Here is a 27592-nt window from a genome sequence, read left to right as displayed (position 1 = left end):
TGTCAGTTAGCAGCTGCCAAAGCAAACATTTCCATCCCTAAAGACTTTTAAAAAGTAAACATTTGAGCAGGGCCTGCTACAGCTGAGCCACTCCACACCCACATAAATAATCCAGGTTGAAACCACTTTAACTGCTGTGTCTCAATGCTATGGAATTCTGGGATTTGTAGTTTGTTGTGGGCTGGCACCGGCACTCTTTGACAAATAATAATAATAATAATAATAATAAATTTTAATTTTTATCCCGCCTCTCCACCAGGATCGAGGCGGCTTACAGCAGTAATAAAATATAACAATACAAAGTAAAACTCATTATCCCTCCCCCCAACAATAACATAAAAATTGTTATATAACAATAATAAAATAACATCTAGTCATTAAAATAATCATTTGGTCAGTGACAGAGGGATAGCCATCCTAGGAGAATGCTAAATGCCTCACAAAACTACAGTTCCCAGAATTCCACAGCATTGAGCCATGACAGTTAATTGAAATGGGATTATTTCTGCAGTACTGTACAAATGCAGCCAAAGATACTAAAGTGTGCCCTTGCTATTCTTTGGGGTTTGGTTCCCAGATACCCCACCCCTGTGGATACCAAAATCCATGGGTGCACAAGTCCCATTAAATACAACGGCGTAGTAAAATGGTACCCATAAAGCCCCACTGGATGACCTTAGACAAGTCACAATCTCTCAGCCTCAAGAGGATGGCAATGGCAAACTCCCTCTGGAGAATTCGTGCCAAGAAAACCCTGTGTTCATCTTCTTAGGGTTACCATAAGTTAAAAATGACTTGGAAGCACAAAGCAGCAAGTAAAATGGTGTTCCTTGTATTAAAATGGCAGAGAGCCAATCTTTATATATTATATATACAGTATGTGTGTGTATGTATTACAGTCATCCCTCCATATTTGTGGCTTTGATATTTGCGGATTTGATTATTCACGGATTTCATTAATATGTTCTCTCTAGGACTGTCTAGGTCCTCCAGTGCAACTCTGTGGTCAACCTTAACAAAAAGTTGCACTGAAAGACCATTTGTAGCTACTCCAGTGCCATTCTATGGTCAGTGTATGTTGGACATTGACCACAGAGTTGCACTGGAGGACCTAGAGATTCCTAGAGAGGTGTTCTCTCAAGTAAAAACAGTGTTTTTGTTATTTGTGGTTTTTCCATATTCACGGAGGCCTTGTTCCCCTAACCCTAGCAAATATGGAGGGACAAGTGTATATATGTGTGTATGTGTATTCTTGAATGTCCAACATTAATATGTGTGTGTGTGTAATAGTCTTTATATTCTTTATATATTAATCTTGGGCAGTTGGGTCCGTGGATAAAGAAACTGTGGATAGGGGAGACCTATCTATCTATCTATCTATCTATCTATCTATCTAATATTCTTGAATGTTGTACATTCTGTGTGTATATAATATTCTCTCTCTCTCTCTCTATATATATATATATATGGCTTGGACAGTTGGATGTGTGGATATAGAAACAATGGATAGGGGAAGCCCCACTACCTATCTATTATATACGTGTGTGTGTGTATGTGTGTGTGTGTGTGTGTATATATATATATATATATATAATTTTTGAATGTTCTACATTAATATGTGTGTGTGTAATATATATATATATATATATTATATGTAATATTATATATATATATATATATATAAGCCTTGGACAGTTGGATGCGTGGCTATAGAAACTGTGGATAGGGAAGGCCCCATATATATAATATAACATATATGTTATATTAATATATAAAAATATATTAATGCCTGCATGTGTGTACTGTGTATGTATGTATGTGTGTATATATATATATATATATATGCCTTGGACAGTTATATCCATGGATAGGGGAGGCCCCATTATATATGTTATATTAATATATAACATATTAATGTCTGCATGTGTGTAGTGTGTATATATATATATATATATTAGCCTTGGACAGTTAGATCTGTAAAGAAACTGTGGATAGGAAAGGCCTATATATATATATATATATATATATATATATATAGGAATGTTCTACATTAATATCTATATGTATGTGTGTGTGTGTATATATATATATATATAAGTCTTGGACAGTTGAATCTGTGGATAAAGAAACTGTGGATACGGGAGGCCTGACTATATTAATGATCTACGTTAGTGTGTGTGTGTGTGATATCCTTGAAAATATATATAATGTTAGCCTTGGATCCGTGGATAAAGAAACCGTGGATAAGGGAGGCACAATATCTTCACAGCCATATTCCTGAGGAGAAAGTGAGGCCCCGCCCCTTCTGCACGCTAACAACCGATTGGTCCGTTCCTCCTCTCTGCTTTCAGGCGTCGCTCGTTGATTGGCCGAGCGGGCCGTTGGTCACTCCCTCACCTTTGGGCAGGTATGGGCCGTACCTGCCCTCAGAGTTGGGCTCCTAGTCTCACCTGGCGCCCATCAGGCGAAGTCCATTCGGGGCTGTGCGGGGATCTGCGTGGCCCGCCAGGATGAGCCGCCCTCCTCCTCCTCCTCCTCCTCCTCCTGGCGGGGTAGACCTGAGTTTCCTCGAGGAGGAGGAAGCCAGGCAGATCTTCCAAGTGCTGGAGAGGGACTCGAGGCTCAAAAGGGCCGAGAAGGAAAGGATCAGGTACTACTTCGTGCCTTTTGCAACTCTTTTGGGGGGGCTCTTTGGCTGCACCCACACTGGAGAAATAACACGGTTTGGCACCGCTTTAAGTCTTTCTCTTTTTTTTGCTCAAGGCTCTGGAATTCTGGGAGTTGGAGTTTGTTGCAGGGCAGAGCACACATACACATAAGAGACCAAATTCTACCATTATACTGATAAATATTCATATAATATAATAATATTTATCTAAATGATAGATAGAATTTGGTCTCTCATGTGTGTTTGTCTGTGTGTACATATATACACACACACATATATATGTATACACAAACACACACGAGACCAAATTCTGTCTGTTTGTCTATGTATCTATTTATCTATCTATCATTGGGTACATAGAAGAATTTGGTCTCGTGTGTGTATGGACACACACGATCGAATTCTATCATTAGATAGATAAGTTTTAATATATTATTATTAATCATTATCAATTAATATATTAACTGTGAGCCACCAGGGCCAGCGTGGCATAGTGGTTTGCGTGCTGGACTACTACTCTGGAGACCAGGGTTTGAATCCCAGCTCTACCATGAAGTCCAAGTCACACTCTCTCAGCCTCTGGGGAAGGCAGTGCCGAATCCCCTTTGAGGAAACGTGCCAAGAGATTAAAGCACATTTAAAGCATCTCCCCATGATAATAGGGTCGTCATCAGTTGGAAACGAATTGACACATGACTAACAATTGCCATTGCCATCCTCATGACCATGTGTGTGTGTGTGTGTGTGTGTGTATGAGAGAGAGAGAGAGATCAGATGTTATAACCACAAAGGGAGGACAAGGCACTCCTGGACTGAAGGTTCAAACGTAGAACATGTCCTGGAGAAGTAGGACCTTTTTGTCGTCGTTGTTAGCTGTCCTTGCGTTGACCTCAACTCACGGCAGTCCTGTGGATTAGACATCTCCAAGATCCTCCTCTATCCCCAACTGCAGGTTCTGCAAAGTCTTGCCCCTAATCTCTTGATTGAGTCTATCCCTCTGGCCTTTGGTTTCCCTCTTTCCCTGCTGCCTCCCACCTTTCCTAGCATTATTGTCTTTGTAGTGATCCATGCCTTCTCATGATGTGGCCCAAGTATGAGGGTCTCAGCTCAATCATCTCGGCTTCCAGGGAGAGTTCAGTCTTGATCTGTCCCAGAATCCATTTGTTTGTATTTTTGGCTGCCCACAGGATCCTCAGCACTCTTCTCCAGCAGATGAGTTGGTTTTAATTCCTCTCTGCTTTTTTAACTATCCAGCTCTCTCACATCAGTACATGGTGATGGGGAGAACTATAGCTTGCACAGTTCTGACTTTAGTGCTCAGTTGAATATCTTTACACTTTAAGGATCTTGTCTAGTTCTTTATACCCACAAAGAAGGACAAGGCGCCACAAAATGTGGGACAGTCAAGCAAAATGTTGGACGTTACCAAATAAAAGCTAAGAACACTAATATAAATATAAATCATGCTTCTTAGTCTTGCTCAAAATGGAGGAGGTTGTGAGATTTCTCCTGGACAGAAGCTTGAAATGTAGGACATGTCATGGAAAAGGAGGGTGTCTGGTCACTTTGACCTAAAGCAAATCTATCATAGGGGGAGGGGGGCTTGGCAAGCTTCTCCAGAGAGGGGTTGCCATTGCCATCCCCTGAGGCTGAGAGAGTATGACTTGCCCAAGTTTACTCAGTGGGTTTACATGGCCGAGTTGGGATTTGAACTCTGGTGTAATAGTCCAGTGCTCAAATCACAACACTGTGCTGGGTTGCCCTTAGTCAGAAATGACTTGAAGGCACACAACAAGAACAACAGCAAAGTTGGGAAGGATACGTGGAGAAAAGTGATGCTATCTAGATTTGTGGGGTAATAGCTGTTTTAATGCTTTGATTCTAAGAACCAGGGAGTTGGTTGATCTAATTTGTGTATTCCTGTGCCTGAGGCTAAAGTGTTCTTCTCAGAGGCTGCTCTACAGTCGGATCCTACATGGAAATTTATTTCCCAGTTGGCATTAGTTTTGGAAAGTTTTTAAAAACAAAAACAAAAAAAAAACCAACCCTAGAAATGCAGGCATCTGAAGAAGTAGACCAAGGCTGCATCCGCACTGCAGAAATAATCCATTTTGACCCAACTTCAGTGCTATGGAATTCTGGGAATTGTAGTTTGTTGTGGCACTAGAGTTCTCTGACACAGTTAAATGTCTTGTGGTGGTGGTAGTGTGACTTAAAGTTGTTTCCAACTTCTGGCAACCCTAAGAAGAACCCACGATGGGTTTTTCTTGGATTATCTCTGCCATGCGGATGCAGCTCAAGTCTATGAAAAATTATGTTCAGTTAGTCATAAAGGTGATAAAAAGTCCCTTTGTATATCTTTGACATGTACTTTCTTTCCAACCTAGAAAAGAAATGTGTTGACCTTGAAATAACTATCTTAATATTTATAATAGTTGCTGGATACAGGGCAGGAGGATGGATCCAGGAAATACTGGAGAGAAACAGTTTGCACGTGTTACCCAGGGATTTTATTTTTTATCATTGTTTCATGTGTGACTTTCTGTATTTAGTTATTACAGTATTTACTTTTGTGACCTGGAATAAAAATTTCATTGACTATAGCTTTCCACAACAAGGCACCCTTCAGATATGTTGGACTACAAACCCTGTTATCCTTAGCCAGCATCACTATGTTGATTAACAGCGGGGAGACTTGTGATCTGACAAAACTGTAAAATTCCAGGTTGGAGAAAGGTAGACTGGAATATATCTTGAGGCAATCCTTAATGTAGTTACCTAGCACACTGAGAGTTCTAAGTAGAGATGCTCAAAATTGTGTTGTTTGGTGGTAATTCTTGATTGTCTTATATCATACTAACACATCAACAGAAGGAACGCTTGCTGCTCATTGTGAAAAAACAACAACCAAGCTTTGCTTCCCAGGAAGGCATGGTTTAGACACTCACTTTGCAAGAGAAATTATAAGCTGTACTGACTCTCTGCACTTTCAGCTCATGATGAGCCCAGCTGTGTGCATGCTGGCACGCATGAGCATGTGATTTGGGTTTGGCATGCCACCACAAATCATCATCAATGTCAGTGTCAAAAGCCAAACCCTGTGTAGTCAGGTGAATGCCTTAATGTGGACTGAGGCAGGTAGAAGTTAACAAAGGCAAACGTCTCTTTCACCTCTGGGTGCTGAAACAAAATTGATCATGAGACTCAACTTTGATAGCACAGCCTTATACAATGAGTTCAATGTATCTTGCTGCCAAATAAATGGGGATGAAATTGCAGTTTAACTTTGTGATTAAGACTTCCTACAATTTCCTGGGTTTAGCTTCTATGGTAAGGCTGCTCCCAAGGTGCCTGTTTTCTTTCTCGAAAGGACTTTGCCCTGTAGTTTGAATGTCACACAAAGTGTCAAAGCTGTTTTCTTGTGTTTTAGTGGCTGGAATGTGACACATTGTAGAACGCAGAGCCTTTTGGATAATGATCCCTACTTGAGTCCACATTTACCATTTGGCAAAGTGAGGTAGGGTCCTTAATTCCATGAGCCAGTGATTTGATTCTCAAAATCAGATTAATTCTGATGAGGTTTTGAAGGGGGGATGCAAATACACAATCAGCATTTGTGCTCTAAAAATGGGGAGGGATGGGCAGACTTCAATCCTGCCAAATATATTTTCAATTTGGGGTTTGTTTTGATGAAGCAGAACACTAAGATCCAGCAAGAGACATTCCTTAAAGACACACACATGTAATTAAAAGAAGAGGACAGTTCTGACCACCTTCTGAGCCCAGGAATTTATTTTTGGAACCAAAACTAAACTGAGATCCTTTGACAGTTATCCCAGCCTTTGTATGTATGTTTGTTTGAGTAGCTTAATACAAATAGAGAAAAAATTATTTTTGGAGAATCAGAAACTTTTATTGATTTCTCAGAGATCTACCAGTAGATTCTGATCTACATTTTACCCACTCGTCCTCTGTTACTGCTATGTGCCTCCAAATTGTTTCTGACTTCTGGCTAACCTAAGGCAAATCTACCATGGGGTTTTCTTGGTAAGATTTTTTAAAGAGGGGATTGTTGCCTTTGCTTTTTTCTGGGGCTGAGAGAATGTGACTTGCCCAAGGTCACCCAGTGGGTTTCATGGCCAAGTGGAATTCGAACCCTGGGCTCCAGAGTTGTACTCCTGTGATCAGAAAACTACACCATGCTGGCTCTCACCCATTCTCTACAGTCTATATATTTACTAATGCATATTTTGCACGCTGGGAAAAATTAATTTCTGGACTACAAGTTTGTGGTCCAAAAAGTAATTTGTCCAAACCCTGATCCTTGACTATAGCGAGTTTAGGCCCTAATCTTTAAATGACTAAGGTGAAACTAAAGCAGTGCAATAAAGGTAGCAGGTGACCATTCTTACATTTGAGCACACAAATGCTGAACACACAGATGCTGAACATATTATCATGACAATGCTTTTATTTACTTGGTAATATTTCTCACTGAGTCAAGGGAGTGGCTAAAGACATGCATCTCCTCATAACCTTCCTTTCCCTTTCAGGTTTTCCCTTTGTCCTTGAAGAATTAATGAATGTCTTTCAGTTATAATTTCCTTCAGTAGCAAAACCCTTAGGCAAATTCCAGTTTGGATTTGGCTGTCTTTGTCTACCAGTTTAACTGGGTTTGTTTCTGTTAGCAAAATAAAATTACTGTATTTGAACACATAATGACCACACCCCACATTGCATACATCTCTACTCAGACATAAGCCCCATTGAGTTGCAGGGGCTTTACCAGTATAACAAGGATGGACAACTGTGCCCCTCCAGATGAAGTTGGACTGCAACTCTCAGCATACCTCATCACTGCACCCGCTGGAACTGATGGGGTCCATCAGTCCAATAGCATCTGGAAGGTCACAGTTGCCCAGCCCTGGTATACAAGATTGCAGCCAGAGCCAAGAGATTTTACTACCTGAGGTAAAACACAGTATCCCCACCCCCTTCCACATACAGAATGTGACTGATGGTATTTGAATCTCACTTCAACAATGAGGACAGGACTGTGATTTCTGCTGCACCAGAGCAGATCTCTGGGGATGCAAAGCAGGTGAGGTGACACACACAGCACTTTGCCGCAACTCCTTGTCACTACCTTGTGTCTCTTAAGAACTGCTGCCAGTGGGCATAAATCCATTTGTTAGTTATGACTGAAATGGGATCATTACATCATTGGGGCTTACATTGGAGCACGTTTATTTACCATTCAACAATTTATTTAATGGTTCTACTCTAGTTGAAGGATTCTTACCTAATTGCAGGGCTACTGCGGAGTGTAACCTTAATTGTATTGTTGCTAATGGGAATGGATTGTTATCATTCTGTCTTCTGCTTCAGTCAAACACTTCATCACTGAGCTAGTGAGGGTTAAGAAATAATGGCGAATTACAGATCGCCCAAAACGGGTGGTCTGTCGCCGCCACCGGTTGCTGCGTCCGGGAACCACAGTGGCCAAACCACACGGTTCCTGGGTGCAGCCAGAAAGAAGCGCCAAAATGGCGCTTCTTTCTGGGCCCCGGAAGCGGCACCGCGAGGCACTAGTCACACACTCGCAGTGTCACTTCCGCTGCGCGACATCCGGACGCTATGCATCCGCGACGTCAAAATGGTGCCCCCCCGTGTGAACGAGTGCCGCCTTTTGTACAGACTCGGTCCATACTAGGGTTGAAGGGCGTCAGGAAGTGACGCCCCTTCTCAACCCTAACACACCCCTTCTCAACCTTAACATGCCCCTTTGGCGCGTCTGTAACGCACCAATGTTTGCCTTCCATGGCAAGTCCTTAAGGCCACCTTCTTACATAGTTTCCTCTGCTGCTTTATGATCTTTACGTTGGTCCAACTGATAGTTGAATCTCAAGTACAATGCAGAAGGAAGCTTCCCCCATGCAATCATCATACATTTGTTTTATGTATGACCTTTTATAAGCTGACGGTTACCTTTTACAGTATAACCTTTTATAAACTGACCTGAAAAGCCATTAACTAATGGGATATAAATGGTGTGTTTATATGTGTGTGGGGGTGTATTACAGTGATTTAAATACATGTATTTAAATATTGTAGTAAGATGCTTTGGCTTCTCCCTTCTTCTTGTTCTCTCTGTCTTGCTATCTTTCTTTGGCAGCTCCTTGCTACCATCATTTTTTCAAACTCTAGCATAAGGGAAGGAAGCCTGCTGCTGTCTAAATGATGTGGGACTACAGTACCCATCATGCCTGAGCACAGGGCATGGTTGCTAGCTCTTATAACTTCAAATTATTCCTTACCCCTGAATAGGCATGACTTGGATGTGGGAAAAGAAAGCTCTGGGAGTAGTGAGAATACAAAAGGAGAATAACTATAATTTCATTTAGATCCTGTCTTTCTCACAAGAGCTGGGATACAAGGCGGCTGATAGAAATCTTTTAAAATGATGCAAAACATATATTATGCAATTATAATGCAATTAGACAAATTAAAAGCAAATTAATTTTTTTAAAATTTAAAAGCTCATAATTTTAAAAGTAGAACATCTTGAAAGGCTCCTTTTTAGCAGCCAATCAGTTGCCAAAAGTTTGCCTTAGTAGTAGGTCTTTGCCTGGAGGAAGGGCAATGAGGAGGAAATTAGGCTGTCCTTCCTTGAAAGGGAGTTCTCCTGCCTGGGAGCAGCCATCAGTAAGGCTGTAAAAGAAAAACAAAGAGATTGTTAATAATAGTAAAAGATTAATTAATTCATGGATAGCACCCAGTCACATTGCATTTTGTAGAATATAGAGTGAATCCTACATCAATATACAGGTCTTTGTTCTCTTCCAGATAGGCTGTAATCCCATGGGGTCTTCACCAAAATCTGAAGGAGCTAAACCATGAGCATAAGTCATTCTGGTAATAGGTGTGAGATTTGGCAGGATCTAGGTGAACTCCCAGGGAAAGATGCTGTGACTACATCAGTAGCCAAGACATAGGCAGTTTATGAAGCAGCTGTATGCTGAGTACATGCCCTTGGGATTTAAAGGAACAGAACCATTGCAACATGGCTTCCAGGTGCCCCTTCTATCTTGTGTTCTAGACTAGAGGTTACATTCAAATGAAGACCCTTGGTTGAAAGGGCAGGTTACATTTCTTTATGTGATAGGTCTGAGCTTGACCACCACTTGAGAACTAATTCCTTTCCTTGACTTCTCAAGTTTGTTATATTAAAAATGCATTTGAAGGTTTGAGATCAGCATGGTCAGAAATGAGAGGGTGCCTCAGGAAAGCATAGGGTAAGAGTTCAGCGTTGTGAAATATTTCCAGCTGCTTTACCCTTATGAAGTGCTCCTTGCATTTAAAAATAAAAGGCTGGGAGGAATAAAATAAAGATACATTCCCATAACACTACCTTTTTCTTGTCTTTTCTTTATACACAATCTCTGTAAAGCAAATACCAAAGAGCAGTTATCAAGCAAAAAAATACAGCTGAATTTTTAGGGCATTACCTCAAGCTTCTGGGACGTTACATGAATCCCTCAATTAGTACAAGTGGTTCCTGTTGTTTATCACTGGTTCTCTAACAGGAATTTGTTCCCCAGGATTTTGTTGTACAGGCCAAATACTGTAAAGCTTTATATTTCTGAGCTCACGTTGGGAGACATTTTTGAACCATATCTGCATTAAATACTTCACAGTTTGCATGACCACAAGCAAAATTTTAGCTAAAAACATATTTTTATCACAAATTTAGCCTTCTCTGTCAGAGAGCTCTGGTGCCACAGTAAACTACAATTCCCAAGGTTCCATAGTATTGAGCCGTGGCAGTTAAAGCAGTCTCAAACTGGATTATTTCTGCAGTGTGTTTTGGATGTTATGTATCCTTTTGTGAGTAGTTTTTTGTGGATTTTAAAAAAATCATTTAGTTCCTAGCTTCTTCTCTAACTGAAGGTTAATACAGTACTAGGATCATTTCCTGTAGTCATTGCTTCCTGGTGCCTCTTTAGCTACATCCCTTGTGGTTCATCAGTGACTGTTTCTTATGTATATTTATTTCCACATTAAGACTCAATACATATTTTTATGAAGTCTTCCAACACCAGCAGCCTGTCTCTTCCATCTTTTCCCCAGTCTATTACCTAACAGCACAGATGCCAGGTTGCCTTGATTGTTGCTTCCAAGGGCAGGCAGAGAGCCAGCTGACTGGCACTTCTTACCTCACTGTACAGAGTCTGTTTCCAGCTCACAACTTCAAACCATTCTTTCAAATTGTATATGCATATTAAGGTTGGGCATCCCTGTGATTTTCACATATTTCCCTGCCCCCTTTTTCAAAATGGTAGCTATCAGTCAAACGTCAAAACAGAAAACCTGTTAGGGCCAGTTTTGGAAGACCTTTGGGCTGGTGTCTGGTTTTACAATATCTTTTATTGTACTCTGATTGGTGAGCCAGTGTGGTGTAGTGGTTTGAGTGCTGGACGACGACTCTGGAGACAGGGTTCAAATCTCTGCTTGGCCGTAGAAACACATACGAATCTTATCCACACTGCAGAAATAAAATAGTTTGACATCACTTTAACTGCCATGACTCAGTGGTGTGAAATTTTGGTCTGTGTAGTTTTGTGAGATATTGAGCCTTCTCTGTCAAAGAGCTCTGGTGCCTCAGCAAACTACAAATCACAATATTACATAGGATGGAGCCATGACAGTTAAAGTGATGTGAAACTGCTTTATTTCTGCAGTGTCAGCGACCAGGGTAACCTTGGGCAAGTCACATTTTCTCAGGCTTAGAGGAAGGCAAAGAAAAATCCTCACTGAACAAATCATGCCAAGAAAACCCTATGATAGGGTCACCATAAGTAGGAAATGAGTTAAATGTACACAACAACACAACTCAAGAGATTGGGAAAGTTATTTTTGGATTGCATCCTGGGCAATTTTGTTTTCCAGAAAGTAACATTTCCAAACCCCATGGTAGGTTCACTTTAGAGTCGCCATAAATTAGATACGACTTGAAGGCACAAAACAACAACGGCCACTAGATTGCATAGCAGTAAATAGTCATGCTTAGTTTTTCTTTTCTTTCATGCCTTTCTGTTCCAACTCTTCATCATGGCAGCTTTGTAACTAGTCTTTTTTTCCCAGTCCCTTTTCCTTTCATGTTGCATTTTTTAGATTCTAAGACTAACAGGAGGGATTGAACTGTTATTTTTTTTGGGGTGTGTAGCTGCTCTGGGAACCTTTCTTTTTGGTTGAAAAACAGAGTAAATATATGGTATATGTGTGTGTAAATACTGCAAAAAAGTTATCTAGGGCCCGTTACAGACTGCCCAAAAGGGGCGGTCTTGGGCTGCTGCCGGCTGCAGCACGGAGGAGCCGCAGCAGCCAAACCGCGCGACTCCTCCGCGCTGCAAAAAAGGAGTGCAACCCGGAAGAGCCGCCGCAAGTGCCAAAGCGCGCACTCGCGACGGCTCTTCCGGGTTTAGACGTCCGGACGCTGTGCGTCCGTTACGTCAAGATGGCCACGCCCGTCTGTATAGGGCGCCGCCATCTTGCCGTACGGAATACGCACGAGGGGCAAGGCGCGTCCGGAAGTGCCGCCCCTCGCACGTATTCCTGGTGCAACGACGGCGCCGCTTAGACCTGTCTGTAAGGCGCTTAGTATTGGTTTTTTTCAAGAAGGTGGCAGATGATATGTTGCCAACACTAATTTTTTGCACTACATCTTGAGAATCTGAACTATATGATCCTATGTGATGGTTGCCACTTCTCCCTTTTTTCAGTGCTCTTGTGCTTTTAATAGCATAAGACGAGTTAATACTCTGACGAAGAGTTAAAAGTCTGAATACATCTTTTTTTCAAACAATGGCAGACTAAAGGTTTGCAGCCAGAGATTTGAGATTGACAAGATGCCAGGTTAGAATTCTTGTCCTCTTTTTGTCTATGCACTTTTGATCTCCTAGCAGCTGCAACTAGGGCAATTTGTGGTCAGAAGAGCCAAAGGGATAATTCCACTTTCTCAGATCTGACAGCTGCCCTTTGGCAACCTGTTATAAAGTTTCATGGGTTCTGTTTGAGAGAGAAAAATTCTGTTCAGCTTATACATCTGCCTGGAGGTGGATCTACAAAATTAACAGGGAGATGAAATGTCTCAGTTTTTAATGCAGGCACAGTGGCAGCTTAGGGGATAATAGCAGTAAGAATGAAAAAGACTCAGGTCCAAAACACACTGCAGAATGAGAGTGCTTTAATTGCCCTGGCTCAATGCTATTGCTAAGGAACCCTGGAAACTGTAGTTTTCTGAGACATTTAGCCTTCTCTGTCAGAGAGCTCTGGTGCCACAATAAACTACAATTCCCAGGATTCCCTAGCAATGAGCCAGAGCACTTAAAGTGGCCTCATACTGGATTATTTCTGCAGTGTGTTTTGGACCCAAGTTAAGGATAGTAGTGAATCACAGCTTGAGGGTAAATAAACGGTATTTGAAGAACTACATGGGATGCAGTTGTAAGAGGCACCAGGCAGCACCAAAATTGCTATACTGTAGTGATGACCCTATTATTAACTTTCATCTGGAGAAGGAGCTAGGAAATAAAGGATTCATATAATGTGAATTCATGAATACAAGCCTTCATGCCCTTTTTATGGTCTGTATGCAATTACAGGTATAACTCAGATAAAAAAGTAGATGTTTTCCTGGGCATTACTACTTTAGCAGAATCTTTAATACCAGAGGTAGAATGTGCATAGAAATGACAGGGAAAGAAGAAGAGCGGCTTGAACATGTTTCAGCAGACTTTTTGTTCAGAATTAAAGACATGCACATGTGAAATGAAACAACCAGGTCAAGTAAGCATTGTATAAGTTACTAAAAACAGTTGGAATTTTGCTAGAGACCACTTCAAGGCTTCTTCCAAAATAAATCCAGAGATTTTTCCAGCCCTTTTATTGGCCCTCACTTTTCTAATAATTTCCATTTTTGGAGGCCAGACTTATAGATCCATGCTTTTTTAAAATGTCAGGGCTAGCTAGTGAGATTATTGGCTCTCTTGCCATCTCTCTGTTTTGCTGTTCACACATACTCAAGATGTTGTTGTTGTGTGCCTTCAGGTTGTTTCTGACTTATGGCGAACCCCTACCATGGGGTTTGCTTGACAAGATTTGTTCAGAGGAAGTGTGTCATTGCCTTCCCCTGAGGCTGAGAGAGTGTGACTTGTCCAGGGTCACCCAGTGGGTTTCATGGCTGAGCTAGGAATCAAACCCTGGTCTCCAGAGTTACAGTACAACACTGAAACCATTACTCCACACTCAGTGAGGGATTCCAAAAGGAGCTGCTGTTTACCCTGCCTGTTGTAAGGAGGCATATATGGCTACATTTGGATTGACTAGAGCAAAATCCTGCTCTTTCCATATTCAAGCTTTATTCCATTGTTTACTACAGATGTGCTTCTGCAACTGAACAGCAAAAAAACTGTCTCTCTCCAACCCTCCTTCACCATCCTCCCCATGCCAGTGCTGCTAAAAAAATCTAGACAAAAGAAAAGGAAGGGTTCTGGGCAGGCATAAAAAGATTTGGTAAATAAGAACTGTCCTTCTCAGAGGCTTTATTAACTGAGGTATGTCTGTAAAATATAGATTCTTCTCATGAAAATGTGATGAATAATAATGATGATGAATAAAATATGATGAAATTTTTAACATACTAATATTTATGTCCAGCTGTCCCCAACATCTGAGCACAGAAAGTAATGAAAAAGTGCAGGCATGTATATGAGTCAGCATGGTGTTGTGGTTTGGCTGTGGGACTAGGATTCCAGGGGATTAGGGCTTAATCCTCATTTGTCAATGGAGACCCACTGAGTAACATTGGGCAAGTCACACTGTCTCAGCCTCAGACGAAGTCATTGGCCACCCCCTGAACAAATCTTACCAAGAAAATCCCATGTTAAATCTGCTTTAAAATTGCCATAAATCAGAAGTGACTTGAAGGCATGCAACAATTTTATGCAGTTTTATAAAATTTTATAAAAATAAAAGGAACTGAAAGTTGGAAACACAGCAGATGTTTAGTAAAACAGTCAACTACTAATGAAGACCAATTGAGGAACTCATCAGGAAAATATCATATAAATGCTAAACAGAATAATCCAGTTTGAGACCGCTTTATCTGCCCTGGCTCAATGCTAGGGATTCTGGGAACTGTAGTTTTGTGGGACATTTGGCCTTCTCTGTCAGAGAGCTCTGGTGCCACAATAAATTACAGTTCCTAGGATTCCCTAGCACTGAGCCAGGGCAGTTAAAGCTGTCTCAAACTGGATTATTTCTGCAGTGTGTTTTGGTCCTAAATCCTTGGTATCATGGCATAGAGCTCCCTGTTCCTGGTAATTTCTGTGTTAGTTCTGAAGGCAGGAGGACCCATAGAATGGCATGTAGTAACTGTCTACTACAAGGAAAAATCAAATGACTGAACAAGGAAAAACACACATCTAAGCTAAACTGTTCCAGGTAAACCAGATACTGTACATTCTTGCTTCCAAACTCCTCCTGGATAAAATCTTATATAACTGAAAAGACCTAAAGTGTCTTGTGAAGATGTTTTCTAGTTCTATATAAGTGCCATTTTGAATATTTTTGTTTGTTTATTTATTTTTAAAAGCATGCTGTCTTTCACTATTATGGTGGCATTAGTGCCCAAAGTAAAAGAAGAAGGAGGTGGAGTGGTTTGTTTATACTTAGCTATGTCTCTCTTAGTAAAAGTGGATATTTTTTCTGTCTGTTTGTAAGAATCATAGATCCAAGATCATACTAAGAGGATGATTTTAAAACAGTCTTTTGTTGTAGATGTGTAGGTGTATTTGAACCCTGTGGTTTCGTCTTTAATCATGAAGTGGCCAATCACTGTATGGATTTGCAGCTGATGCTGCTTAAAGCCAGTGAAGAGCAGTGTGAGGGAACAGAGTTGTCTGGTTAGTCTTTCCTGCATGTTGTGGGGTATCCTCTGCCCTTAGTGAGGAGACAGTGAGGACACCTCTCCATCAGCAGTGATTGTGATAGTGAGCATTCACTGAAGTCTTAAGCAGCCATGGAATAGGGACAGTGTGACCAACTCTGACAGCTATGCAGTTTTACATTAAGACATTTGGCATATCAGCAATAGCAAGTACATTTCTATATCGCTTATCAGTGAACTAAGCACTCTCTAGGTGATTTATGATGTGAAATTGAAGGTTTTCAGCTATAGCTGCTGGCGAAACATCGGGAATAAACTTGTCTAGAACATGGCCTCATAACCCAAAAAACCCACAAAAAACTATGGTATATATGATGTGTAAGCTAATTGCCCCCAACAAGCTGTGTACTCATTTGAGCGACGTACAGAAGGATGCAAGACTGAGCGGATCTTGGAGCCCCTGGAATCAAACTCACAACCTTGTGGCTGCAATATAGACATTTAACCACTGCACTATCAAGTTAAGAGATATTCTCACCCACAAAAAGCTGGATGCTTTCACTGGGTATGCTATGCAAAATATTATAGAAGGCTGTTTTGTAAGCAAAAGGACTATATTCCCTATATAAATGTAAATATTCCTCCTCTTTGAAATGTGATATTTCAGTAAAAGTTGACTGCGGTGGAGCATGTAATAAGTCTAAGGCTGCATCTGCACTGCAGAAATAATCCAGTTTGACACCTCTTTAACTGCCATGGTTCAATGCTATGCAATTCTGGGAATTGTAGTTTTGTGAGACATTTAGCCTCTTTCAGAGAGTTCTGGTGCTACAACAAACTGCAGTTCCCAGAATTGCATAGCATTGAGCCCTGGCAGTTAAAGTGGTGTCAACCTGGATTATTGTTGCAGTGTGGATGCATCTTTAGGAGCTATTTAGACAATGAAAATAATCCAGGATGAATCCGGGTTGATTCTCCATTGTTCTCACACAACCCAAATTCATCCGATTCAGGTCTTTTTTTTTTTTTTTTTTTTTTTTTGGGGGGGGGGGGGACTGCCAAAACCCCCACTTTGCCCAGGATAATTGATACCAGGTTTTTTTGAGATTTTTTTAAAAGGTCCGCATCGCTGGCAGTGTGAATAACTGATGCAGATAGAGTTGGGATAATTTGGGATTAAACTCTGCATGTCTCATCATCGATTCCTATGTTTATTTGAGTGCTGACACGTGTGAGTAACTGAACTCCCAGAGATGTACATAGATCCAGATCCATAGTGTGAATAACAAACCTGGAATGGAGTGAGGTCATTCACATCGGTCCCCTAAAAAAAGACATCTGAATGACCTCTTAGTGACAGATTTTAACCCATTACTCTCAGCCTTTCAGATAGATTTAGAGTGTTTTGATAATCATATCATCCTTTGTCTGAATAAAATAATCCATGCTGAGGGACATGGTTTGTGCTTGTTTCTCAGTTGCACAGCTCATTCCCTGAAAGATTTACAAAAGTCTGCATATCATTTGGTTGCATTAGAACTATGGGGGTTGTCTATGGAGAACTGGTGATAAATTAAGAATTCCATATCAGATTTTAAGTAGATCTTCCTCTGAGTCAAGTGCAGTGTCTTCCTGGCCCACTATTTTCAGTTAAAGCTGTTTTTGCCATGATTTAAAAGGAAAATCCATATAAGGACACTTCTTTCTCTGCATAATACTGATAATCATTTGTGCATTCTAATTGCAATGCTCAACTAGGATTCTACTGAGATAGCTGGATCTATCACTTGGATCCATCATTTGTTAATATAGCCTGAAACAAGAGATGAGTCAGGTTCATTATTATTTATCTCAAGCCCATCTTATAGGCATAAGAGGCTTCTAATTTTGAATAATTGTTTAAAAAATACATGCTATTTTCAGTGTTTGGACTAGGACCTGTCAGATGAACATTCTCTATTCTTGAGGCAGAGCTGATAAACTCAAAAGCTGCCACACCTAAAACAGATTTCTGTTTAAAATACCTTCAGTTGTACTTCTACATCCATATAGCCTGAGGGTTCTAAGCAGAATTATGCACTGGCCCATTGATGCATTGGTCTAACCTAGATGCTTAAGAAGGAATGCAACTCAGCAAAGGAGTGTCAGAAAAGTTAATGAGATGCACAATCAAGGCTTTTCCATTTCAAGAAATTAGCTAACCTCGTTGTTATGGACTTCCAGCTGTGGCAAGCATGGAGGATGTGTGGTGCTCTGAACGTTGAACTGCAACCCCTAGCCACTCATACTAATGAGAACTTCACTTCTATAGTATTTTGAATGATATACAATTAGAGCAATTATATGTTGTCTGCCCTGGATCTGTGTTAAAAATAATGAAGATTATTATAGGATTATTTCATATGTGAAAAATAAACATAGGTGGATCGATTGCAGAGGAAAAGCAGAACATAATCTTGATTAGACTTGACTAAAACAAAATGTGTAGTTTTAAATAGGCCTAATAAACCAGTAAGTAACAGTAGTGGTAGTAGTAGTAGTAGTAGTAATTCCTGTTTGGAGTCATACATAAAGCCTCCCCTAGGGTTTCAGTACCTTAGTTTTTCAGCCCAGCTATATTTGATAGCTAATGCATAACTTAAGGCTCTTTTTAAAAAATGTAAAGAAGGTGGTGGGAATGTGATCAGGAACAGAACTATGCTAGTTAATTGTTTCCTCTCCTTGCACGTTTACAGTGAAAATTACTTTCCTTTGTTCCCCTCTCCACCGCTACAAGGTGATATTAGTTGCAGGTCAGAGGCTCACGTTGGCCATTTATTCACTGACCCTGAGTTCTATGTATATAATTATGCACATAAAAAACCAATAATATATCCACACCAGGAACCAGGTCTGAGGTTACATTTGGCAGTAGAACTTTGCATTAAATCCAGGTAATTCTTTTAAACATTTTGTAGTTTCCTAGATTTTTAAAAATGTGTGTTCTTATCAAAATGGACATTCCAAGTTCAGTGTGTCAGTAGAGATAGAATAGGAAAATACAGTAACTGGCTTGCAAAGTTGGACAATGCCTTGTTAATGGTTAACAAGCCAAACCTAGAGATCCTTATGCAGAAGTAAGTCTTGCTATGTATAAGTTATCCTAACATTCCCTCCCAGCATAGCTGCAACCATGCAGGGCAGTGGTGAATGCCACTCTTATCCCTGTGGATCATTTAATGTGGTAGGTATTTAAACATTGACAAAAAAAGAACAACAGATCACTTTAGGAGGACAAAAGAGGTAAGAGATTTACATAAAATGTGGATATACTGATTCATCCAACAAAACAGAAATATAGTACATTTCACCATAATGGTGATTACCAAGACATAGTGGTCTGTTTGCCTGTTAGTCTGCTATCTGTGTACTAAGGATTGATGAGCAACTTCAAGGCCATTACTCTGTCTACACACACAGAGATATACTAACAGAATATTGTCTGCAGTCTGGATATTCCTTCAAACAAAGAATTATCCTCTGACTGCCCTCAAACAGAGGAGAGTCTTCTGTAAAATAGGATACATGCATTGATTGCTGCATGATAAATTTTAACTGAACAAAATTAAATTTCTAGGACTTGCAACCAAGGACTTGCAACCAGGGAGGTAATTTAACTCACATTTTAGAATCCTTTACTTGAAATACTGTATAGTTTAACCCAGTTTTGATTAAAAAAAAAAAAGATTAAAATGCTTCTTGAGATGTGTGAGTGCTGTAGTACTGAGAAATGACAGCCTGGAGGGGAAAAATCAGACTACAGTTCAGAGTCCCTCCCCAAGTATGGACAGTGGCCATTTAGGCTGCAGAATTCTGAAGTTGTAGTCTTATAAAATAATGTTTCCAAGACCTGTAAGACAATCATAGTGGGAGAACACTGCAAAAACTGTAAAATATGAATCTTTAGATTTTTTTTTTAATAACAGTTCATAAAATTACAGGTGCAAATGAGGATAGTGGAATATTGTAGTTAGGAGCAAAAAATTGCGTGCTTTCAATTCTTATTAACTGAGATTTTTAAAACTGGTCCAGTTTGTGATATGTGAGCCTATTAACAAAAACATGCACACATCTTTCAATTTCCTGTTATCGGGATAAGACTGTAAACATCACATTCTTCTTTTTCAAAATAAAGTAAATTGACACAACTGAAAATGTGCAGGTGGGGGTGGAATGTGCACAGAGATGGTTTAGTCAGTTGGGGAAATATGTACATTAAGAAAAATGCATGAGAAATATTGATATTAGAATAAAGGTATAGAAATTAGAAAACAAGTTCACAAAATGACATGAAACTCAAATAGAACAGGGTAATACTACCCCTTAGACATAAATAAAAACATAAGATAGACCAAAGGCCTGTCAAGTACAGTATTCTGTTCTCACAGTGGCCCAACCAGGAGCCCATTCAACCATATCAAATGCTTTAAGGGCATCGAGTGAGATAAGTGCCAGCTGTGTACCTTCCCTTGAGGCATAATGTATAATGTCTAATGTTCTCCCAATGGTGTCTGACAGTTTACGTCCAGGCATAAACTCAGTTTGGTTCGGATGGATATAGTCAGTGATGAAACCATTCAATCTGGCAGCTAAAATGGAAGAGAGCAATTTGATATCTTGATTAATTAGTGCAATCGGTCAAAAGAATTGCACAAGCGGTGACAGTTCATTAGTTTTAGAGATCGGCATGATTCTAGAAATTTTCCAACTATTTGGCACTTTTCCCTTCAACAAAATCTCATTTAGTAACACTACTAAATCTGGACTAAGGCAGTCTTTAAGGAGTTTATAAAATTCCCCTGTAAAGCCATCTGGGCCTGGGGATTTCCCCAGCCGGATCCGTTTGAGGGCATTATCTAGTTTTTTGGTAGTGATGGTTTTGTTAAGAGCGGCAGTGTGATATTCTGTGAGTTTTTTAATATTTAAAGACTTAACAAATTTGATATTTTCATGATCGCTTGCTTGATCAGAAGAATACAATTTAACATAGAAATTACAGAATACTTCTAAAATTTTAAATTGAGTATTATAAATTTTACCCTCTGAAGACTGAATGCATGGAGTTAACCTCCTCTCTGCTTTTTTTTTTTTAAACTATTCTTGCCATTAATTTAGAATTCTTATTACTGAATTCGTAGAGCCTGGCTTTTGTGTGAAATATGGCTTTCTGAATTTGATAGGAATCAGTCTCTTCCAAGAGAGCTTTTTTCTGGAGCAAAAGTGCCCGGTCAGACTTGTCTTGCAAACTCTTATGCAGGTGTGTTAATTCTATTATCTCATCCAGGCGTGACCCTCGCTTTGCTTCTCATAAGCGTTTTAGGTGGGCCCCTTCTTTAATAAATAGGCTTCGTAGGACCACTTTCAACGTGTCCCAAAGAAGGGCCTCTGACATTCCTGGGGTAGAGTTGTCTTCATAAAAATGTTGAATGGCTCTAGATGTTAATCCAAACACTTCTGGAGCAACACACATTCCCTGCTCCTACTCTGAGAGTGTTTTATTCAAGTGTCAGCCTTACGTCTCCAAGTTACAGTGGCTGGTGGTTGCCTCTGATAATTTCTCGCAGTGGTTTATGTGCTACCTCTGCTAATGATTTGAGAAACAAGATGATTGGATTGTATGAGAAGCTCTTGTCTTAGTGGTGCTGGCCCAGGGGGAGATGTTTCACCAATGTGGCAATTTCCTATGTGGTTTTGCTGTCCAAATGTAATTGAAAAGGTATGGGGCCCAGTCTCAAGGATGGAGTAGCCACACTATGATCCTGATGTAAGAGATAATCCTGGGAGATAATCTGAGAACGTTTTGAGACCCATTTAATAGTGACCTCTTTCAAGTGACAGAGAACATTTCAGCACTGCTCATGAAATTGCCACCATCTGACCCTTGGAGTAGACTCAACACCTTTAATGGCCCAAAGATCTTAGTTTCCTTTTGTAGGTGATTTAAAAGGGAGGCATTTGATAATTTTGCTTTCATTCTGTATGGTAGTTTTTTGGAAGCCAGGAAGAATATACAAGATTATTATACTTTTAATTATGTTTTGCCTACTCTAAAATGTGAATAATACAGGAACAAAAATTGCTTTGTAAAAAAAAAATGTTGAATGGCTTCAATAGTCAATTGTTTAAATCGCTCATAATTGAGCAAATAAGAATTAAACCGCCAGATTTTAAACTGCTATTTTTGCCTATACTCCAGTCAAGGGTGAGTGGTGCATGGTCAGAGTATAGGATAGGCTCAGTAGATGCCCCTAGTATCTGTGGAATTAAACCTCCACTGATAAAAAAATTGATCTATTCTGGAATAAGTATTATCTACTATTTAAATTAGAAGATCGGCAAATTGGCTCTTAAGCTCTTTAAAAACTCTTGGATATCATGTGGATATGGTGATCTGTTTGTAATTTGTTGATGAGGCTTTTAATTTTCTCTCCTATCCTTGCTTTTTGCCCCAGATCCTGACTCTCATCTCATAAAAACATTATTTCATGCATAGGCATTTCCCCTATAAGTTCAAAAGTGAAAAGAGATGGAAAGAATTTGTCCTTCTCTAGTTTTCTCAGCCTTCTTTATAGCTTATTTACTTATTTTCCAGTGGCCCACTTGCCTTAGTGTCTTTTCCAACTTCTTGATATATGTAAGGTTTTTTTTTAATTGTTGGTCTTGATGCTACTTGCAATGTGCTCATCAAATTCCGTTTTTGCATCCTTAATTTTCTGCTTGAACCACCTTTGTGCAAGTCTGTTCTTTTTTAAATTCACATGATGGTTGTGCAAGTGCTTTACTTATGGGCTTTGTCTGCTGCCTTAGGCACACAAGAAAACTGAAATAAATAAACATGGCAATGGACAGGCTCCTTGAGCTAGTTTAACTATTGGGGGAGAAATATAATGTCTCATTTTGCGATGAGGGAAAACACTAATATTCTTTGAAATAGGCAGGCAACTGCATTCTTAAATGTGCTGTAAACATCAAGGCTGGGAAAGACTTGATATGTTAGCGACAGTATTTAAGAACCAGAGAGAAATTTTCATCAAATTGTCAAGAATGTGTGGTGTCCATTTCATGTCCTCCCATGTCCTGCAGTGAGGTTTGTAGTGTGCCTCTTATTAATTCCAGAGAAGGGGGGGGGAGTTTGATTCATATAGTTCATAGAGAAGAGAATCATAGTGTTGGAAGAGACCACAGGGGCCATCCACTCCAACCCTTTGCCATTCAGGAATACACAATCAAATCATTCCTGAGAGATGGCCATCCAGCCTCTGTTTAAAAACCTCCAGAGAAGGAGACTACACTACATTCTGAGAATTGTATCTCTTCAGATTGCAAAATAGGAATTTCCAAGATGCAGTGTTCATCCTCCACAGAGTAGAGTGCTGTCACATAGAAAATTACATATCCAGAAATTCTGACCTAACTGTTCTGCCTACAGAAGGTGGGTGTTGGTTTATTTTGAAGAAGCATTCAAGTATATGGACTACTCTGAGGTAGTAATTGATTTACAGGTAAACCAGACTCACTTTTATTTTCCACTGAGAATTCAGTGAGAATATAACCTTTTCAGCCTCTGGGTGCTTCTAGGACCAGCTCAGTTTGCTCTGAGCGTTAAAGTCTTACTCAGAGATGCTACTATTGTTGTCATCTCTTACCAGCCTTTAAATATAGTCTTCTTTGGCATAAACATTATGTTAAACGAATATGAAGTAATGATAGTTTCATCTGAGATTAAAGAATCTTGGTTAACAAGACACAACACACCGCTTGTGTTTTCCCAATAGTGTACTGACTGGATTGAATATTTAGTTTGACCTAATTTGAGCTTCATTTCATTTTGGCTACTCAGACTGCAAACCTAATCTGTAATTATGCTAAGTTTCTAGTCATGCTATGAATAACTGCAGAGCTAGGTATATGCAGTGAACTGTGAAATGATTTGTACTGAAAATCTTATATAGAGTTCCAGCAACCAGTGGTAATTGATGACATCCATATCAATGGAGTGATGAATGTGCTCTGGGTTTCAGGCTGAATCTTTAAAAGGAACTGTCCAAGATGCTGAATCAGTGGGGGAGAGGATGGGGTTCAGCATTCGGAATAGCTCCTTTAACGTTATGGTTGAAATCCAAAGCAGATTCACCCTCCATTAACATGGAAGCCACCTGAACTCATTGGTCCAAAACACACTGTACCACTTTAACTGGTCTGACTCAGTGCTAGGGAATCCTGGGAATGTTTGTTTATAGTTTATTGTGTCACCTGAACTCTCTGACAGAGAAGGCTAAATGTCTCACAAAACTATAATTCCCAGAATTCCCTAGCATTGAGCGGGGCAGTTAAAGCAGTCTCAAACTGGATTATTTTTGCAGTGTGTCTCGGACAAATGTTGACAAGTAACATTTACTGATGAAATTTAATAATGCCAGTTTCAAATAATTAAGAAGTTTGTCTAATTTATATTCTCTCCTTATGAATATCACAGATACTGGTGCAGTATTTTGGAAATGATGTATATATCTGTAGAGGTAATTGACTTCTACATGCTTGAGGATTTTCTGCTTCAATGAATATTAAAAACAAGCTGCATTCAGGATTTCAGAGTGTTCCCATTTCAATTAGCTAGTTAATTCATTAATAGTGTCCAACTCTAATAGTCAAGGTTGTGGTTTAAGAACTTGTTTGTAGATTTTAAAGATAATTTCAGTTGTGGGTTTCCAGTTGATATTCATAATGAATTTACATGCCTCCCATTCTCAGTCCTGTCATCCAGTACATTGGACCTTACTAGGATCCAGTTGGTTAAAGTGTTGTGGTTAGGAAAATATGTTAGCAATACAGTATATGAAAAAGATGTTACTGTACTTCTGTTGTCAGAAATGTTGCCATATCTTTTTTGGCCTCAAGAGGGTGTGCAGTACATTGAATATATTTTCCAAATGTCTTCTTGAAGATATAGTTGGATCAGAAGTGAGGATTTGTGAATGTACCGATTACCTAAAGTAACACTTAGGTGAACAAAACTTGCCAAGAAAACCCCATGAAAGATTCGCCTTAGGGTCATCATAAGTTGGAAATGATTTGATAGAATGAGGCCACACACCAGTACTATTCCTCCCAAGTGATAAGGAAGAGTTGACTCATAATGGATACAGATTTGTGTTAAAATGGCAGTTCCATTAAATGATCAAAAGCTCTCTTTATGGGGCCACATTTCTCTGCTTACTGAGTCACTTTGTGAGATAATGGGAACATGTCTCCCAAGACTTGTCCTCTCTTCATGTATGTGTATTCATTAGACTGTTAGACTCTCCAGGAAAAAAAATCCAGTATACAGTTGCCCCTCCGTTTTCACGGACTTGAAGTCCACTGTCTCAATTACTCACAAAGGGGTGAGCCCCATTGACTAAAATGGTACATGCACCTGTGTGCGGCCATTCAAGCCAAGGGGGCTTGAATATATGTGAGTTTCACCCCACAAAAACTGAGGGATGACTGTATATGTAAGCTTGTTTGCAGAATCACAGCCAGTAACATTTTGCAGGGTTTCCAATCATGTACATAAAGGTCTGTTCTGACACTGTATTACAGGAATGGGAAGTGTGTGGCCCTCCAGATGCTGGTGGAATGTAGTGCACATCATCCCTAGCCAGCATAATGAGGGGAAAGAGAAGCTGTAGTCTAACAATATTTGGTTAGTCACATGTTCCCTTTTCCAGGGTACTGAGTTCACCTAGATCAGGTGAGGCTGGATGCCACAGGCTCATTCTCCCTTTAGGACTATTTAGTGACACATGTTACTCACTAGATTCTTTAAGCACTAGCTTCTTATTTTCTGGACTCCAGCAAATCTTTGGGCTTTCTTTGTTCTTCCCCTGATTTAGAAGGTTGTTTGAAATTGAAGGGTTCTTTCTGTACCAGGCCAGGGGATTATTATGTGTACAGATCATTTTGTGTGATGGTGACAAATTCTCATCTTGGAAGATGGCTTCTCAAAGTCCTATGCAATGGAAGGAGATTTGGGAGAAGCTGTTGGTGGAAGGGAGACTACAGTGGACCCTTGGTTCTAGGACTACCTGTGGATACCAAAATCCATGGATACTCAAGTCTCATTAAATACCAATTATATAGTAAAATTATTATTGTTGTTGTTGTTGTATCCCCCTCTCTGTGGAACACAACCGGGGCGACGTACAGTTAAAATAATACACTTCCATATTCCAATATCCCACTCCTTAACATAGTAATTAAACAGTACACAGTTAAAACATACCTTAAAAGAAAATAATCAAATGGTGTCCCTTATATAAAAATGCCAATAACAAGGTTTGCCTTTGGGAATTATATTATTTTTGACTATTTTCAGGTGTGGATGGTTGAATCTGTGGATACAGAGGGCCAACTGCATTGTACTTCTTCCCCTTTAGGGTGACTGTCAGAAGTTGACCTTTGAATCTGCCAAGGGCTGGGTTCCAGTAGGAACTCTAGTATACCTGTTAAAAAGGGAGGAGGAGATGAGACAGCAGTGATAGATCCAATGAGAGAGAGCTATAGAGAGCAGTGAATGCCAAGGTGCTGGAATAGTATTAAAAATGTTCAGTAGTTATGGTAATGCTGAGAATGCTAGACTGTGTTTTGGGAGATCCACGGTCCAGTCCTCACAAGCCCATGAAATTCACTGAGTCACCTTGGGCAACCAGGATAAAAGTGGGGAAGAAGAGAAACATGTCTACTGTTCTCAGCTCATTATAGGAAAAAATGTGATAAAATGGGTTTTCTTTTTTTAGTACAATAGTCTACAACTGTAAGAATTTGCTGTTACTGAGCAGCCATAATACTGTCTTTGAAGTAAAGCAATTGTATGAAATGTGCCACTCTTGCTCTAGGCTACTGCCTCTTTCTAGAGCCCACTGGCCTTGCTATACCACCCTCTACTCTATGCAAAGCAAGCAAGGAGTGAGAGGAGCAAGAAGTAACCTTGTTCTCCTTCTAGGACTGATTGAAGAATGGGCCTAGTGTGAGAGGGAAGCTATGGAGTAGGACAGTTATGGAATACTGGGCTAGTAAGGAGGAGATGAGAGAGTACACCCAGAAAAGAAGGCTTACTTAAATACTATTCTCTCTCTCTCTTTTTTTTTAGATATAATATTTATTTCATTTTTTAATATAATACAACCGATTAAATTATTACAGTTATACTTCTTTAGTTCATTTCCGTACATCATCAATGTTTCTCCCTCTTTACTTCCGACAGTTTCAAAAACAAAACAAAACAAAACAAAACACCAAAGGACATTACAGTATACTTTTAACCACGGAGAAAGAGAGGAGATTTTATACCTTTCCAACTTAAATACTATTCTCAACGCCTGACTCCCCACTAAAAAACTGGTATCGGTATTGTCTGTCAGACCCTTTTAAATACAATATGATCCTTACACTTATATGGCCCAGTTCAGATTTAACATTAAACTACAATGTATCTCTACATGGATAACCCTGTTTATCAGCCTTGAGTAATTTCCTCTGCATTCTTCCTCCAGTGCATAACAGGAAGGAATGTTGAAAGCGTCTATAGTTTTTTGTGGATTTTTTGGACCATGTGGCCATGTTCTGGAAGAGTTTATTTCTGACATTTCACTAGCATCTGTAGCTCACATCTTAAGAGAATGCTGGCATGAAAGTGAGTGGGATATATATACTGTGTGACCCTTGGTTGAGAAGATGTGATTTACATATTAATCTGTGTGCTGGTCTGTTGTTGAATGGCAAGGCCTCAAGGTGTCTTATTTAATTAGTGATCCATTTTCTGCTGTGAAATCCCCCCACCCACCCTGAGTGGATATAACTTGCATGGGTTGGGTCTTGATTTTGGTATTTTCCAGGACTGGTAGCCAAACTTTGTTTACTTTAAGGGGTTCTTTCCCTGTTGTAGTTATCTAGGT

At 39.8% G+C, this 27592-nt stretch overlaps 1 protein-coding gene across 3 annotated transcripts in view; it reads left to right on the top strand.

Annotated features, from left to right (window-relative positions):
* Positions 1 to 2464: 2464 nt before the first annotated feature.
* The window catches only part of EXPH5 (exophilin 5), a 64269-nt gene continuing 39141 nt past the window's right edge, over positions 2465 to 27592 (top strand). Inside the window, exon 1 of one of the 3 annotated variants that reach the window (XM_042459088.1) lies at positions 2465 to 2650. In XM_042459088.1, the coding sequence (XP_042315022.1) occupies positions 2511 to 2650 (140 nt within the window). In that variant the 5' untranslated portion in view covers positions 2465 to 2510. Of the gene's footprint in view, positions 2651 to 14256; positions 14284 to 15034; positions 15173 to 27592 lie in introns of those variants that run through there. The other 2 variants (XM_042459090.1, XM_042459089.1) reach the window with 2 other exon arrangements.

This window comes from Sceloporus undulatus, chromosome 3 (assembly GCF_019175285.1).
Source record: "Sceloporus undulatus isolate JIND9_A2432 ecotype Alabama chromosome 3, SceUnd_v1.1, whole genome shotgun sequence".
Lineage (NCBI taxonomy): Eukaryota > Metazoa > Chordata > Lepidosauria > Squamata > Phrynosomatidae > Sceloporus > Sceloporus undulatus.
This window is presented reverse-complemented; position numbering and strand designations above follow the sequence as displayed.